The sequence below is a fragment of the Macrotis lagotis genome, chromosome 1 (genome assembly GCF_037893015.1).
Source record: "Macrotis lagotis isolate mMagLag1 chromosome 1, bilby.v1.9.chrom.fasta, whole genome shotgun sequence".
NCBI classification, from domain to species: domain Eukaryota; kingdom Metazoa; phylum Chordata; class Mammalia; order Peramelemorphia; family Peramelidae; genus Macrotis; species Macrotis lagotis.
Genome location: NC_133658.1, coordinates 846342148 through 846357689, shown reverse-complemented (window position 1 = coordinate 846357689; position 15542 = coordinate 846342148). Strand labels below are relative to the sequence as shown.

The following is a 15542-nucleotide window of genomic DNA, read 5'->3' as shown; positions in this document are numbered from 1 at the left end:
ATGAGGACTAGAAAATTATTCTGTTTGGAGCCTAGGATATGTGAAGTGAGGAGTAGGAGACGTCAAGACTGGAAAAGAGGATTGCAGGCAGATTTTGAAGGGCCTTGAATGCCAGGTTAAGTTACTCTAAAACAAAGAGAAAACTCCTGTTGCCATTTTAAACGTCTTTTTAGAAAGTATATCAACATAGTAGTCTGACCTTAAATTAAAACCTGAAAATGAGGTCCCTTTAGAACGAAAAATAATCCTACAAACTGAAATAAAAAGTCTGTATACTGAAAAATAAAATTATATAAAATTGTTGTGTAGATTTTGACTTCTGGGCCAGTGCTCTCTTCATTGCATCAGGCTGCCTTCATTTTATAGATGTGAAAAAAATGGGAGTCACAAAAGTTAAGTGACTTGCCCAGGGTCACACAGCTATTCCATTTAAAAAGCCTCAATTGGAATGGCTCACACCTCTAGAAGTGTTTCATGGGATAACCCACTTAGGAGCAGTTACCCCATTTCTTTCCCACAAAAAATGTTCAAGGAAAGGAAGCCCTTCCCATTCTAGTGTCCTCTGGACCCACCTCCACCTCCCAGCTTACACTTCAGCTCCAGCCCATCCACTTCTGTTTTGCTCCGTAATCTCAGCTGTCCATCAGGATTCTTCGCTGCCCCGAGGAACTCATAAAGCAGGTTCTTTTCCGTGGGCCACGGAGGCTTTTTGGAGGGCAGGGACACAAACATGCTGCCAGCCTTGCCGCTGCTGGGGCCCTCCTCACTACACATGTCCTTCCGGCTCTGGGGCCACTGGCTGGGAACCAGGGCATCTCGGGAGGCCTTGACCAGTTCCTTAGAGCTTGAAGTCCTCTCTGTGGTGAGAGGGAAGATGAATCAGGACCAGCCAGGGCCTGAGAGAGTTTCCTCTCTGCTCCTCACCAGGGTCCAGAACACCCCGAAACAACACACACACACACACACACACACACACACACACACACACACACACACACACGCTCGCATGCACACACAGGCAAACATATATACTGAATTGTTTATTGACCTCTGACCCCTCCAGCCTTGTCATTTGCCCTGAAGATGTTTTGCCTCTCCTTTGAGCTCATTCAAAGAGGGAGTGTTTTACTTTCCTATTTGTATCCTCAGGGTTTAGCTCCATGCTTTCACTAGTAAGTACTTAATACCTTTTCATTCCCTCATTTATTGGTTGAAGGGAACTAGGAAGAGATAAAGACCTCCAGACACTGAGGCTGCTAGTAGACAGGTCACCACAGGAACTAGGGAAAGCACAAAAGATGTGGGAGGTGTCCACTCCAGGGTGTTTTCCAAAGACTATCAGTGTTTAAATGTTTGGGCCCTGGAACAAAGCCCCATTTGCCTCACCCTAGTTATTACTTCTGCTCAACTATCTTTTCTTACATCAGCTCCTAGAACTACCTCTTCTACTTCTCCAAACCACTGCCTCCTTCTAATTCAACTTAACACTCAACTTTTCTCTATGCCCTTTCCTTAACTAACTTAGCTCATATTGATCTGTCCGTCCTCCAATACCACCAAGTGTCTATATCAGTAACTGAGTCCTAGATTGATGGCTAAGTTATTCTCCTGGAAAGTAATTTGCCCCTTAGTAGCCCTATCCCATCCTCTTCTCTCAGAGAAGCTAACTGACAGGCTCATGGTCACACAGATCTTGGAACTGATGGAATCTATGGCTCCAAAGAGGCAATAGATAGTGAGGTGGGGGAAGAGGAAACGGGTTAATGCGAATGATGAGATGTTTCAGCTTTGTCCCAACTCAGGCCATAACTGTTCTGATTGGAGCCAGTTGGGGGGGGCGGAGAAAGACATTTTTAGCTAAACCTGTCCCTAGAGCCGCTTCCAAATGATTCTGCATTTGCTGAGTTTTGCCCGGAGCCAATGAGCTGCAGTAACAATGCCCACTAATAATAGCAGCATCTCTCTTTCCACATATTGAGGGAGGTGGCAGAGGCTGACAAGCAGAGGGAAGATAAGAAGGGCAGACTGGTTGAGGTCAAGGAAACTATAGAAAATGCCTTGCCCATGTCAGTCCCTACCAGGATCCCAAACTCCTCTCTTGGTAATCCATTCTTAGATGAAACAGGTGGACCCTAGTAGAATCTGCTGGACTGCAATGGATTCATTCAATCATCTCACAAACTTTAATTAAACAAAAGTACATTTTACATTTAGTTTATGAGCAGATGAGCAAAATGGGGCAAATATGCATGAATCTGTGTTTTTGGAAGAAATCTCACATCTTTGGAATTAGAGATCCATTAGATTATTGAAGTATTAGAATTATTATCATTAGAAAATTTTTATTATAGTCATCTGTGTAGATGTTTTAGATTTTCTTAACAAATTGTTAATCCCCTTGAGGGCAGGGACTGGACGTTATTTAATCTTTGTATCTCCCCAGTCTCTCCCATAGGGCATTGCATGTATTAGACCCATGATGAATGAACGAATAAGTGAATGAATAAAGATCCCATTAAATATTAAACCCTTTGCTGGATACTGTTATATATCCTGAAAGGATTCACATTTTTGACACCTTCTCATCCTAGTCAGTAAATTCTAGTCACCCTGTGAACCTGAGACACAAAACATCCTTGGGGAATTTCTGTTTTTGACTTCAGGAATGAATGAATTTGAACCCACAGGTCACAGTACAGAGACATTCATTATCCTTAGTGTTGACAAAGGAAAGTGAAGAACAATACTAATTCATATTTATTTAGCTTTTTATGTTTTGCAAAGCATTTTACACATACTTCTTAATCTGATACATCCTTTTTGAGTTTGATAGCCTATTTTATTTTACTCATTCATAAAGTCACACTTACCCACAGTCACACATTTCTCAAGTGTCCAAACTGCAATTTGAGCCTAAGAATGTCTTAACTCAAATCCAATCAGTACTTCTTCCCTTCTGTCATTTTAATCTGTAATCTCAGATCATGGAAGAATAATTTTTTTTTTACTTTGAAATGCAACATAGCAGAGACAACCTTGTGGGGTGGAAAGAGCCCTGACTGGGGGACAGGAGACCTGGGTTCTAGTTTCAAGTCTTCCACTGATTTGCCGTGGAATCTTGGTCAAGTCCTTTCCTCCTTCTGTGCCTGAGTTCTTTATCTGCAAAATGAAAGAGTTGAACTAGACAATTTTTTGTGGTCCTTCCAGTTCAAGTATCCCATTTTTATGTGTTTGAGTCCAAATACTTTAATCTCTAAAAAATGGAGTATTCAAGAGGAAGCATGGTAGGATGAACTTGGAGGCAAGAGCCTCCTGATTCCAATGCCTTTTCTTGATGCTTGAGCTTATTACTCAAGTTTCTTTCCCAATTCTGAACTTCAGTTTTCCCATTTAAAAGACATTGGAATAAACAGTCTCTGAAATCTTTTTTCTGAATCCTAGACAACAGATTTTCTAACTGCTATGATAACTGATATGAGCCAAAATGAAAATGAATCTGCCTTGTTTGAGCCTGAAGCGGATCTCTCTCTCACACACACACACACACACACACACACACACACACACACACACACACACACACACACATCTCAACCTGATGTCAAACATAGAACAAATAAATCTCTAGATTCCAGAAAAAGTGGAAAAAAATAGGGGAGGAGAATTTCCCTACAACATTTAACCTAAAGGTAGCCTAACTAAGGCTGCCCTAATGTCACACAATGAGGAGAGTTTAGGAAGAGTTACTTGCTTTAAAAGAAAGATCTCAGATCAGCAGAAGGTCTGTGGCCAGTTGTTTTCTCCTTCCTAGAAGTGGGCAATACATCTTTTTTCCTGCTTTGGCCTCAGAAGTATCATCTTCTGGTGTCTGTTTCCCTTAGCTCTAGCTAGGACCCTCAGCTTAATTGTCAGTCAAACCCTCTGGCTTGGAATAAATCTTGCTGAAGATTAGGATCTGCCTCATTCTCCTAAAGCAATCAACTCTCCTTCAAAATGTTCCCTTCACAGTAGAACATAGAAAGACTTTTGGCCTTTTTGTTTAAAGGCTCAGACAATTTGCTTCCACCTTTCTGCTTTTCCCTAGTACCTAGGGATGACAGAAAAACAGAGGAGAAACTACCCAGAAACATGAAGTTTGCAAAGGGCTGCTGTAACCAATTGCTAAACTGGATGAGATTTGGGGACATATTCCACAATTTAAGATGCATTCATTAAGTATTTTCCATGTATTCTGCTAGCTAAGCCCTGGGAATACAAGATCCAGTCTCTTCCTTTGAGGGGTTTATATTCTCTTTGGGAAAGTGGCATGTACACAGGTAAAACAATAAAATTACATGTAAAATAAATAAAAAGTCATTTGGGGATGGGACTAATAATTTGGGGAATCATGACAGTCTCCTAGTGGGAGTGCTCAAAATGAGCCTTCAAATGAGCTGAGTCCCCAAAAGCAAAGAGGAGGAGGGAAGCTACTCTACACATGGAGGATGATGTGTGCAAACACATGGGGGTGGGAGGTGGAGTACAAGGGTCTGCTTGCTATCCAGACTGGTTTGATGGTCATGCTAAGAGCCTTCTGAGACATTCTGGCTTGATCAGACACATAATCAGATATCTTAAATCTAACTAGTGATGTCATTTTGGTCTTCTTTGAGCACAAATGACAATAACCAACTAACTAGTGTATATACTACTGCCTGGAAAGAAAGGCTGGAGCTGCAATATGAAGGGCTTTAACTGACAATCAGAGGAGTTTGCATTTTATCCTGGAGGCAATGGGGAGCCACAGGAGCTTCTTAAGCAGGAGCATGACAGGGTTAGACCTGTAGTTTTTTTATTATGTTTCTGGGACAAGACTGAGCACATGCTTGTTATCTTAATGGGCTGGATGGGGCCCAAAGAAATCATTTCATTTGACTCCTGATGTGAGACTAGGTCTTATCCAGCCCAAGCCTAATGGAGAAGACCTGAAGACTCCAAAGGCACAACTCAAATCTTGAAAGAGTCTGCTATGCAAAAGGCTCTCCCTTATATCAAACTGAATTAGCTCCCAGCTGACACTGAAGCTTTGCCCAAGTCCTCCTGGGGTAGCTTCATTAGCTTTAGACTGAAAGCACCTCAGTGATCATCTAGTCCAACTCCCTTATTTTGCGCGTGAAGACACTGAGGGCAATAAATGAGGCGACATGCCCCAGAGGCCTGGGGGTGACCTTGTAGGAGTCAGGAGCACCTGAATTCTCATGCCTTAGTTGGGCAACACTGTGAAAGTCTCCCAACTTCTCTCCCCCTCAGTTTGTCCATCTGTAAAATGAAGGGTTGTTGTGAGAATCAAATGAGCTAACTCATATAAAGTACTTTGAGTCTTAAATCATCGTATAAATGATTGCCTAAATGAAAGAGTATTGCTCAGGATCATACAAGTAAGTCAGATCTAGGATTTGAACCCAGAGCCCTGACCTCAAATCCAGGACTCTTTTTGAGTCTCCTGCTCTGTGCTAATTTTTGTCTCTGTATCTTCAGTGTTTAGGAAGTTTAGGTAGTAAGCATTTAATAAATACTCATTAACTGATAAACTTTCTGTGATACCTGTGGGTCTAATAGAACCAAAAGGTTAGTCACTAACCACCTTAGTCCCCTAGGCAGCTCTCCAACTTCTCACCCCCCCCCCCAAAAGCCAAGCATTTCTCTATTCCCAGTATCTCTCACCCATTGCAAGGAGCCCCTCCACTGAGGGGTCAGACTCTGGTTTGGAGCAGATCTTGGCAAACACTGGGAGCTGTCTCTTCTGCCCAGGGAGCTCAGGGGCCTTCTCTGGGAGTGCTGGCAGTGGTGGCGGTGGCGGCAGAGGAAGCAGGGGTGCAAGCCCGGAAGGCTCCTTGGGGCCAGGGCCACTGAACATGCTGTTCTGAAGGAAGTCCTTTATCACCCTGGTCTCCTCCAGCACCATTTTGTTGTCGGGGGCCTTGGATGACTCAATGTGCTTCAGGGGGAACTGGGCCAGGAGCTTGCTGATCTCTGAATTGGAGGCTGCAAGGCTGGCAATACCCTCCTCCCCACCCTTGGTGCCCTTGCCCTTGGCGGAGCGCAGGATCCCTGTGACTGTGGACTTAACTGAGTCACAGTCAGAGCGGCTAGGCAGCTCCTTGTCCCCCGGCCCGCTGAGCATGGGCTGGATGGCCTGTCCCACAGCCTTTTTCTGGCCCAGCAACTGGTCCCCACCAAAGGCGAGGGCCAGGGGGAGGCTGCTGGCTTGGGCCAGGTTGTGTGGAGGGAAGGGCGGAGTGGCCGGCCTGCTCAGCTCAGGGGCGTCACCTGCTGTGTCCAGCTCCCCAAGGCTGTCTCTGGCCAGGCTCAAGTTTTCTTTTGTGAGGTTCAAGTACTCCTGCTCCACCAGGAGAGAGATCTCATCCTTGCTGCAGCTCTGCTCCAAAGCTCTGTATGGGGATAGAGAAAGATGAGTTTATGGGCCATTCGTCCAGAGGCAGCTGCAGAGATTCTCCAGAGTGCTAGCTGGGAAATGAGCGATTTGGAAACAAATACACACAACCAAACAAACCTTCCAAAATCCATTTTGTCCTTGAGAGTATAAACAGGATTTTCATCCCAAATAAGCTTACCTGTGAAGCTTTGAGTACCCTTGAGCCTGAGCTGAAGGCTAACTTGTGTGTGACCTTAGACCAATCACTTCCCTTCTCTGAAGTTCAGCTTCCTTATCCATAAAATGGAGCTATTATTAATCCACTACCCTCCCACTTTCCTGTGAGGATCACACAAGAAAATAATAATAGCTTATGTTTCTCAGACATAAACAGTGATTTCCTGGTGACAACTTTGTGATTTTTTGCTAACTGAATTTTCAAGAGGAAACTGAAGCTCCAAGAAGATAAATAGTTACCAAGGTCAGACAGCTTTGGCACTTACTGCCTGGATTCTCTTGAATATGTCATTTAATTTCTGGGGCCTCAGTTTCCTCATCTGTAAAATGAAGAAAATAACAAAATGATCGCTGAGATCTCTTTCCATTCTAAGTCTGACTCAATCAGATTAGCTAGGATGGACATGAGTGTGTTCATATATACATGTACCCACCCAAAGGGCTTCACACACAGCTGTCCAGTTACATGATGGCAGAATTAACCCACAAAGTACATCGCTGGCAAGCTGTTTGTTTTACATTGGATTCTTTGCATTGGAAAAAAGATTTCTAAGTGAACTTGGGAACTCACTTTACCTCTCAGACCACAGACACAGATTAGAGTCATAGAGAGAATGATGCCCTCATGGTAGGAGGAGAACCCCTCCAGAAGCTCTCTGTCAATGAAATTGACAGTTGGGTCAAAAAAAATGATTCTACTTAAAGTTGCCAGCTCCCAGTGTGTTTATGCTGCATTTGAATGGCTACAGATCGAAATAAAAGGGGGCCTCTCAGTAGCTGCTTTCCCAGGTGTTCTGGGAGCCAACAGATTCTATCTTTTGCCAATGGCCAAGTTAGCTTCTCTTCCATCTCCAACAGAGACAGTGGGGAAACCCAGAAGCAGTTTGCACCATCCCTTTCCACTCATGCTAATGGCAGCAACGAACTCACCATCTTTTTGAAGGATTTTTGCTGTCCAGTTTGTGAAATTAGGAACAGATTTCTAGCATGCAACAGACTTCTAGGGAGGTAAAATAAACTTAAGTAGATAGTTAAATAAGCAAAGATATTACATGAAGAGGTAGCAAGGTAAAACAGTAAATAGAGAACTGACCCTGGAATTGGGAGAATCTGAGTTCAATGTGACATCAGACATTTACTAGCTGTGTGACTCTGGGCAAGTCACTTAATCCCCATTACCTCCAAAAACACACAGAAAAAGATAGTACAGGAAGACATAACAAGGGATTTGAGAAACTTAGTCCTAGATGTAGCATGAACAATGCATAAAGTGAGGCACAGATGAATCCAAGAATCCCCACTCTACCTGAAGCTTTGTAAATCATCATCTTCAACATACTGTTAATAGCAACAAAAAAAAATATCACACCTGTTCAAAGTTTATAGAGTAATTATAGGGTTTATAAAATGCGCTACTGTGGATTGTGGGAAGAGCCCTGACTGGAATCAGAGACTTGAGTTCAAATCCTACCCTTAGCACATATCATCTGTGTAAGCTTGAACCTTGGTTTCCTCATCCGTAAAATTTTGGAGTAGGACTAGATGACCTTTGAGGTCCCTCCCATCTCTAAATCAGTGATCTGACAACCCTGAGGCTATGGAAAGATATTTTTCAACTAGATAATCTAGGACTTGAACCTATGATCAGGAAGGCTGATGGATACTGAAGAAATATCTCCTTTTTCATTTTGTCACCAGGAGAACCTCAGAGATTAGTCTGGAAAAAGATTCTGGCAAGAGTTCCATGAAGTCAATTTTGTTCAAAAAATATTTATTGTTTGTATCACTGGGAGTGAACCTTGTTCTGGATTCTTCAAAATATTGGTTTGCCCAAGTTTCTACCATCATGCAACTAAATCTTTTTGAGGACTAGAGCTGTTTTAGGCCAAGAAAGAAGTCCAAAGAATCCTGGAGGCTTAAAAGGTCATCTAGTTTAGTGCATTTTTTTTGAAAGCGAATACAGTTATCTCTCCCAAATCGCAGAGGTTGGGAGCATGACACACTCCCATGATCTAGAAAATCTGTGTAAAAACTTTTGGCCTTCCCTTAAAAGTCTAAATTATTATGGTATTCATACATTGATATTGTACAATACTATACACATATTTTCTGCATTTCTGAGTTTCTAAACTTTTTCTTTGTCATCTTCTGGCCTTCACATGTCATCTGCAGTTTCTGCAAAACTCCCAAGAAAATTCTATTGAATTTCTTCTGCCAACCTGTGATATATCAAAACATCATTGGGTTAAGTCCCAATGTGAAAGGTATAACTGTATTCTCTAAAGCAACTCTCTAAGAGTCTTCACTTCAAGACCTCTTGGGGAGCTCACTACTTCCTGAGGCAAGTCATCTGATTTTGGGACAACTCTAATTAATTGCTAAGCAGTTCATTTGCCCATAGATTTGGAATCTGCCTTCCTATAGCTTCCACTAACTTGTCCTAGTTCTGCCCTTCTGCATCTCCACTGAAAAAGGCTGGTCTTTCTTCCATATGACAGCCTTCAAATGCTTGGAGACAGTGATTGTGTCCTCCACTCCCCCCCCCCCTTTTTCCCCTTCTGGGCAAATATTTCTTCTTCTTTACTCATATAACATTGTTTAGAGTACCTCACTATCCTGACTGTTCTCATTAGGAGGAATTATAGCTTATCATTGTCCTTTGCAATATGCAGTATCAAGATGACTACACCATGCTGCAGACCTCTAGAATAAAAGATGTGAGCATGCCATTATAGGTTTGCAGGACCCTGGCCAACTGGGTAGAAATGAGGTCTTTATTTAGTGCCATATCATGTCAAGATGTCTGTCTAGAATTGGAAGGGACCTGAGGAAAATAAAACCGTAATTCTGGTCTGAATGATTCAAGCTGGAAGAAAACAAGAACTGGGAGTAGGGAGTTCATAAAGAAGTTAAGACAATGGGAAACAGGGTTTAGGGTGAGTGGGTACTGGGTCAGGGTGTCTGATCAGGAATTAGAGCCAAAAAGGATGAGCAATGGTGGATACTTCCAGGAGGATTCAGGACACACCAGCCTAATTTTCATGCCCACCATTTCATGATTTAGAGACCATCTTTAGTAAACTGATTTTTGTGTTATTCTCACCAGCAGACATCTGTAGTCTATCACATTTACCCGGGCTAAGGTCCAGACACAGTAATTTAGATGTGGTTTGATCAGCAAGAGTCCTCCCTCCTCACCTCTCCCAACCAGCTTGATCTGGACTCAAATATTTTACTAATGCAACCTAAAAACACATTAGTATTTTACTTTTATTTTTGTTTCAACAGCTATATCATTCTACTGACATATGTTGAACTTACAATCACTATTCCCTCTCTCCCTCCCCACTCTAAGTAGTTTTTCACATGAATATCTCCCAAATCATGTTTCTCCTATCTTATTCCTGTACAAGTGATGGTTTTCCACTTAAATTCAGGGATTTGCATTTACCTCTATTCAATTTCATCTTGTTGGCTTCCACCTATTGTTTCAGCATATCCAAAACATTTTGGAGCTTGATTCAACATTTCAAAATCAGAACTATCCATTTCAGCACCATATCTTTTGAGTGAGTATATTTGAATTTTTACTTACACATAGTTACAGGAGAGAGAGAGAGGGAGGGGGGAGAGAGAGACAGAGAGAACAGTAACATTAAACAGAAAAATATTCCAGAGAATATTGGAAAGCTCTGGATTCAAGCTCTGGCTTTTTGACCTTTAATAAATTTAGTCATCTCCACAGGCTTCAGTCGACTCATCTTTAAAATAAAAGGGTTGGCCCAAATAATGTTGATGGTGTCTTCCAACTCTAATACTATGATTCTATGCTCCTAATGCCAGATCCCTAAGTTCCACCACAAGAGACTTTTTTCATGGTTGAAATGGACAAATTTATCCATTATTTCCAAATATATTTATTCAACAATCCAGGTAACAATATTATCAAGTGCATCTTCATCTCTGTATTTATAAGGAAATAAGCAATGCCTAGCTAAAGTCAAAATCTGTCATTTCCCTGCTAATACTTTCTCCAGGCCCCCCCAAATGAAAATAATGAACTTAATTTGCTATGTCCCAATATCAGTCAACTCCAGACTATAATTGCATTCTTTTTCTAAGTTGTAACAATCCACCTCCTTAAGAATCCTTTCTAGAATTTTTTTAGAGTTCAGCACCAAGATTGCTGGTTCACTCTTTCCAGAATCCACCTTTCCTCTACTTGTTCTAATTCATAACAATCTTGCCTCTTCCAGGTCTTCTGGAACCTTTTCCATTATCCATGATTTCTTTTTTGAGTTAGCAAAAATTCAAAGTCTGTCAAAGAGAGAAATAATGAATCATCAGAGAAACTAAACCAAACTCCCTAGCTCCTGAGAACAAGAGTGAATAGGGATTAGTGGAATGGTTTCTTTGGGTCTCTTCTTTGTCTCCTCAGTGGCTTTACCCGTTTCCAGAAATGATAGCTGTCCAATGTCAGCCATTTGCTGAGACATTGTGCATTATTCCTGGATCTATGACACAAAGGACAATGTAAAAATAAAAGATATTGACTAGTTGGCATCCTCCTCCAGAATAATGACTAAGATAGTATGCTGTTCATTTCCCAAAGAGCAGTTCAGTGTACAGTATAACATAGAAGACAGATGAAAACTGCTATCCATCTGAAGCCAAAGGAAAAAAAGTGGGCAGAAAATAGTAGTGTTGGGGGAATACATCAAAACAAATATTTCTATCCAGCTGAGGCATTTCAAGTCTGCTATAAACACAATGCTAATAATTTCCTATTTCCCTGGCTGAGTCTCATAGTACTACTGAGGCTGAAGTGGTACTGTGAGGGCCAAGTCTTTTGCATTTTTCTACAAGAATGTGAGATGGTAAAGATGACAATGATGATGGTAGAGAGGATAGTGATGATGACAGTAGTATGGTTTTGATAATGGTGATGAGGATGGTGATGAATATTGGAGGAGAAAGAAAAGAAACAGGAAGTCAAAAGAGAATAAAGAAATATTGGCTCTTAAAAGCTAGAAATAGGCACAGAATATTTAGACTTGAAGGGACCTTAAAAAACCTTTAAGGTTAACTTGTCTTTTTATGAAGGAGAAAACTGAAAGGAGGTCAATGGACTAAGGTCACAAAGAGTAAATGATGGTGCCAGGACACAATCCTGTATCTTCTGACTCCCAGGCCAGTGTTCTTTGCATTGGACTGCTAGTGATATTTTGATTTCACAGAAAGTGTCTGTATTTCACAGAAATGTCCCAGAAACCTTGCATATTTTTTCTGTGTGACAGAATCTTAAATCAGAGGTCATTCAGTCCAATCATTACCTGAACAAGAATGAGATCTACATCACACCCAACAAGTGCTCACTCAAAGTCCTATATTAAAACCTGCAGTGAGGAGGGAACCACTAGCTTCAAAGTCAAGTGCATTCCACTTAGAGGTAGTTCTAATTATTGGGAAGATTTTCCTTATATTCAAATTTCCTTCTAGTACTGATCTCTTAAACTAAACAATTCTAGTTATTCTTCCAAATGATAGCTCTTCAGATCATCCAAGATAATTATCTCCTACTGTACCATAAGTCCCCTCTTTTCCATGTTGAACATTCTCAGTTCCTTTAGTCAGTTCCACATATACCATGATCCATCTCAGTCCTTTTTTTCTTTTTACCTTCCTCTATTCCTCTATATATTTCCTTATAGCAATGTCTTTAAAATGTAGCATCCATAACTAAACACCATATTGTAGATGTATTCTGAATATGGTAAACACTTTTACTACCTTTCAATACAGCCTAAGATTGCATCAAGCTTTCTTGCCAGCCAAATCATACTATTGGATTACATGGACTCACCAGATTCTTTTTAGATCATGAAAGTTAGGTCTAATATACATCTCTTTTATTGGCAAAGTTGATTTTTGAACCCTGTAGAAGAATTTACATTTATTTATATTCAATTTCATCTTGAGAACTTTTCACCCAGTATATTAGTTATTGATTACAGTTTTGTATCTTCTGCCAGTCTGATATGCCTGGCACCCATGCTTTTATTCATGTCATTTAACCATACAGGGCCAAACACAGATTGCTTGGATTCCCAATGGAGCCTTCCTATCAAACTATTAATGAGCTGTTTGTCCAGTTCCAAATCCACCAAATTTTACTATGATGTAATCTCCATCTCTATTTTTTACAGCAAAACAAGAGAGATTCTATCAGATACTTTGCTAAAATTTAGGCACATCTAGACCTGGGTATAAAGCGTAGATGTCAGTGACTGTTGGGAAAGATCTCACAATTGCTTTCCCATATGTTTGAGTTTGTGGCTCTGTCAATCTGGATTTGAAACTTCAATTTTTCTGAAGGAAATAGGACCCTTAAAAAAAACTGGCTCATGTTACTCATGTACAAGAAAGTCATTATCAGTTCAGTATTGAGCATATTTTGCATGCTAAACCTCAGTTTTTTCACCTGTAAAAAGGAAGAGGGGAGAAGTACAACAGATAATCTCAACAATCGCTTTTCAAGGTAAGATCTACAAGCCTTTGATCTTTGTCCTAGGCAAGGAAACTTTAAACAAGTCATCTTGGTGTGGTCATAGTTCAAAGGAAGGAGTCATCATAAGAAGAGGAGTGACTGATTTTGCTGCTCTCCTCTTAGGATGGGTGTGTTCTAAGATCAGAATAGTCCTTTAAAAAATGAGCTACTGTGATAAGGAGAATAATAGAATTTCTCTAAAGTTTCCCTATACCTCTCTTCTAGAAGGGATGAGAGTAGTGGTGGAGGTGGCAGATCTTGCATGTAATGTCAGATCCCAGAGTGGCCTCCTTAAAGATCAACTAGATGAAGTCATTCAGACAATAGGATCCAGGAAGCTGAGAAGTAATTTAGTTCAAATTCTCCATTTTCCATGTGAAAGAGTTGAGGTTCAGAGAAATTTGTGAAATTACTTTCCCAAGGTCTCATAGAGAATAGGACACAATTTGATTCCAAGTCATCTGACTTTAAATCCAATGCTTTTCACCTCTACTCCCATGTGACTTTATGCCATACTCAGAAAGGGTAGAGAAGAAATCTTGGACAAAAGAAATGAGTGGTAGAAGAGGAAGGACCCAGGGGCCCAAATATGGCCCAGCTGTGGGAAGAGACAATGAGTCAGGAAAACTGTGAGTTAGGGGAAGTGTCAGGAGAGAGACAAAAAAAGGCAAGAAATAAATACAGCAATAAATGGAGCTTCAGCTGGGAGTCAGAGTGATTCTTTTTGTTCAAATTATCTTTAAAACTTTTCATTTGAATCTGTTTAATAAGAAAAGGCTTACCCAGAGGAAGAAGTATTTTTTTTAATGTGACTGGGGAGTTGAATTGGAAAGAACAACGTAACAAAGATATTAAAAAGGGGATTAAATCAAACCACTAGTGCACCACTTTGAGGACTCCCAGGAACCTAGGACTGAGGCACTTAAACCCCATAATGTTCAATGAAAAAGGAGCTGCCAAAAGTGGGCCATAAATCCTGGTTGAGCTCCCCTCTTGATACACTAGACACACTGCACCATCAAAATCACAAAAGAGATTGGGTGTGGGTTAATGAGATCAGTATCCTTTGAACAAAGCACATATTGGCAGAGGTACCAGCTCAACAGTTTCTCCTCCAAGGGGGCTTCCTGGATTGCAATAAGGAATAAGGTCAGGAGAAGTTGGCTAGGATTCCTGCTGGGATTGGTTCCATGTTCTCCAAGGGAGGTTCACTAAAGGCAGACACTCAATAGCAATTCACCCAACATCTCTAAAGCCAAAAAAAGAAAGGGAGAGTCTCTTCTCCACATCCCCACATACTCAATCTGCAACCAAGCTCTATTATCTCTTTCTTTGAAGTATCACATGGGACTTTTGTCCCATCTCCAAAGCCACCACCCTGATGTTGGGTCCTCATGATTTCACATTTAAACAATCATAATAACCTCTTAATCATAGGCTACTACTAGGGAAAGAGCCCAGCAATAAGAAGATATGGATTTGAGCTCTAGATCCAACACCCTTGAGCTGTATGACCATAAGGATATCAACTGACCTCTCTGAATTTCTATTTCTATTTCTCTAAACTAGGAATAATAAGATGTTTACTAACTACTTCATTAGGTGGCTAAAGGGAGAATATGGAAGAGTGAAAGAAAGCTTCTTTGCAAAGTTCCAGCACGATCCTCCCCCTCTTCCTCCTCCTTTCTTATCATCTCATACATTCTGACAGACTGATTTTCCTAAAATATCCTATTTCCTCACATCTCTCCCTTACTCAAGAACCTGTGGTGACTCCCTAGTGACTATACAATATAATCTAAACATCTATCCAGTTCCAGTCATTCTTTTACAAAGTGGAACGTCTTGGACACCCACTGGATGAGAAGCTTGCATCAAAAGAATGTGACCTGTATTAGAGGCTACCTATATAGGCTAGAAGGAAAACAAGGATGGATCACCTCTGAGTAGATCAAATGCTACAAAGTCATCAATGCCAGATGGGAAAGAGAAACTAATGAAAAATAACCATTTTTGGTTTGCTTTAAGGTTTGCAAAGCACTTTACATTATCTTATTTGAGCCCCTCAAAAAGCTGTGAGGCAGGTATTATTATTTTCATTTTACAAATGAGGGAATTCAAAGGTTAAGTGATTTGCCAATACAGTTTTAAATAAATGTCTAGGTTTCCTGACCCAGGTTTCTTGACTCCAATCTCAATTTGGACAAAAATATAAGATGTAATCACCAATATGGGAATTTGGTAAATCTGTAAGTCACAACAATAGACATGAATATGAATGAATGACTCTCCCACTGATTCTAAACTTGAATCAGAACCATTGTAGCTCAATGTTACAAATAT

General features: G+C 40.8%; 1 protein-coding gene across 7 annotated transcripts in view; it reads right to left on the bottom strand.

The window, feature by feature from the left end:
- Positions 1 to 15542, bottom strand: part of C1H1orf94 (chromosome 1 C1orf94 homolog) — a 65075-nt gene that overhangs the window by 35791 nt on the left and 13742 nt on the right. For all 7 annotated transcript variants that reach the window (XM_074217492.1, XM_074217488.1, XM_074217489.1 and 4 more), the window contains 2 exons: positions 5704 to 6431; positions 591 to 857 (listed from right to left, as the gene is read on the bottom strand). In XM_074217492.1, coding sequence (XP_074073593.1) covers positions 591 to 857; positions 5704 to 6431 — 995 coding nt within the window. The remainder of the gene's footprint in view (positions 1 to 590; positions 858 to 5703; positions 6432 to 15542) is intronic.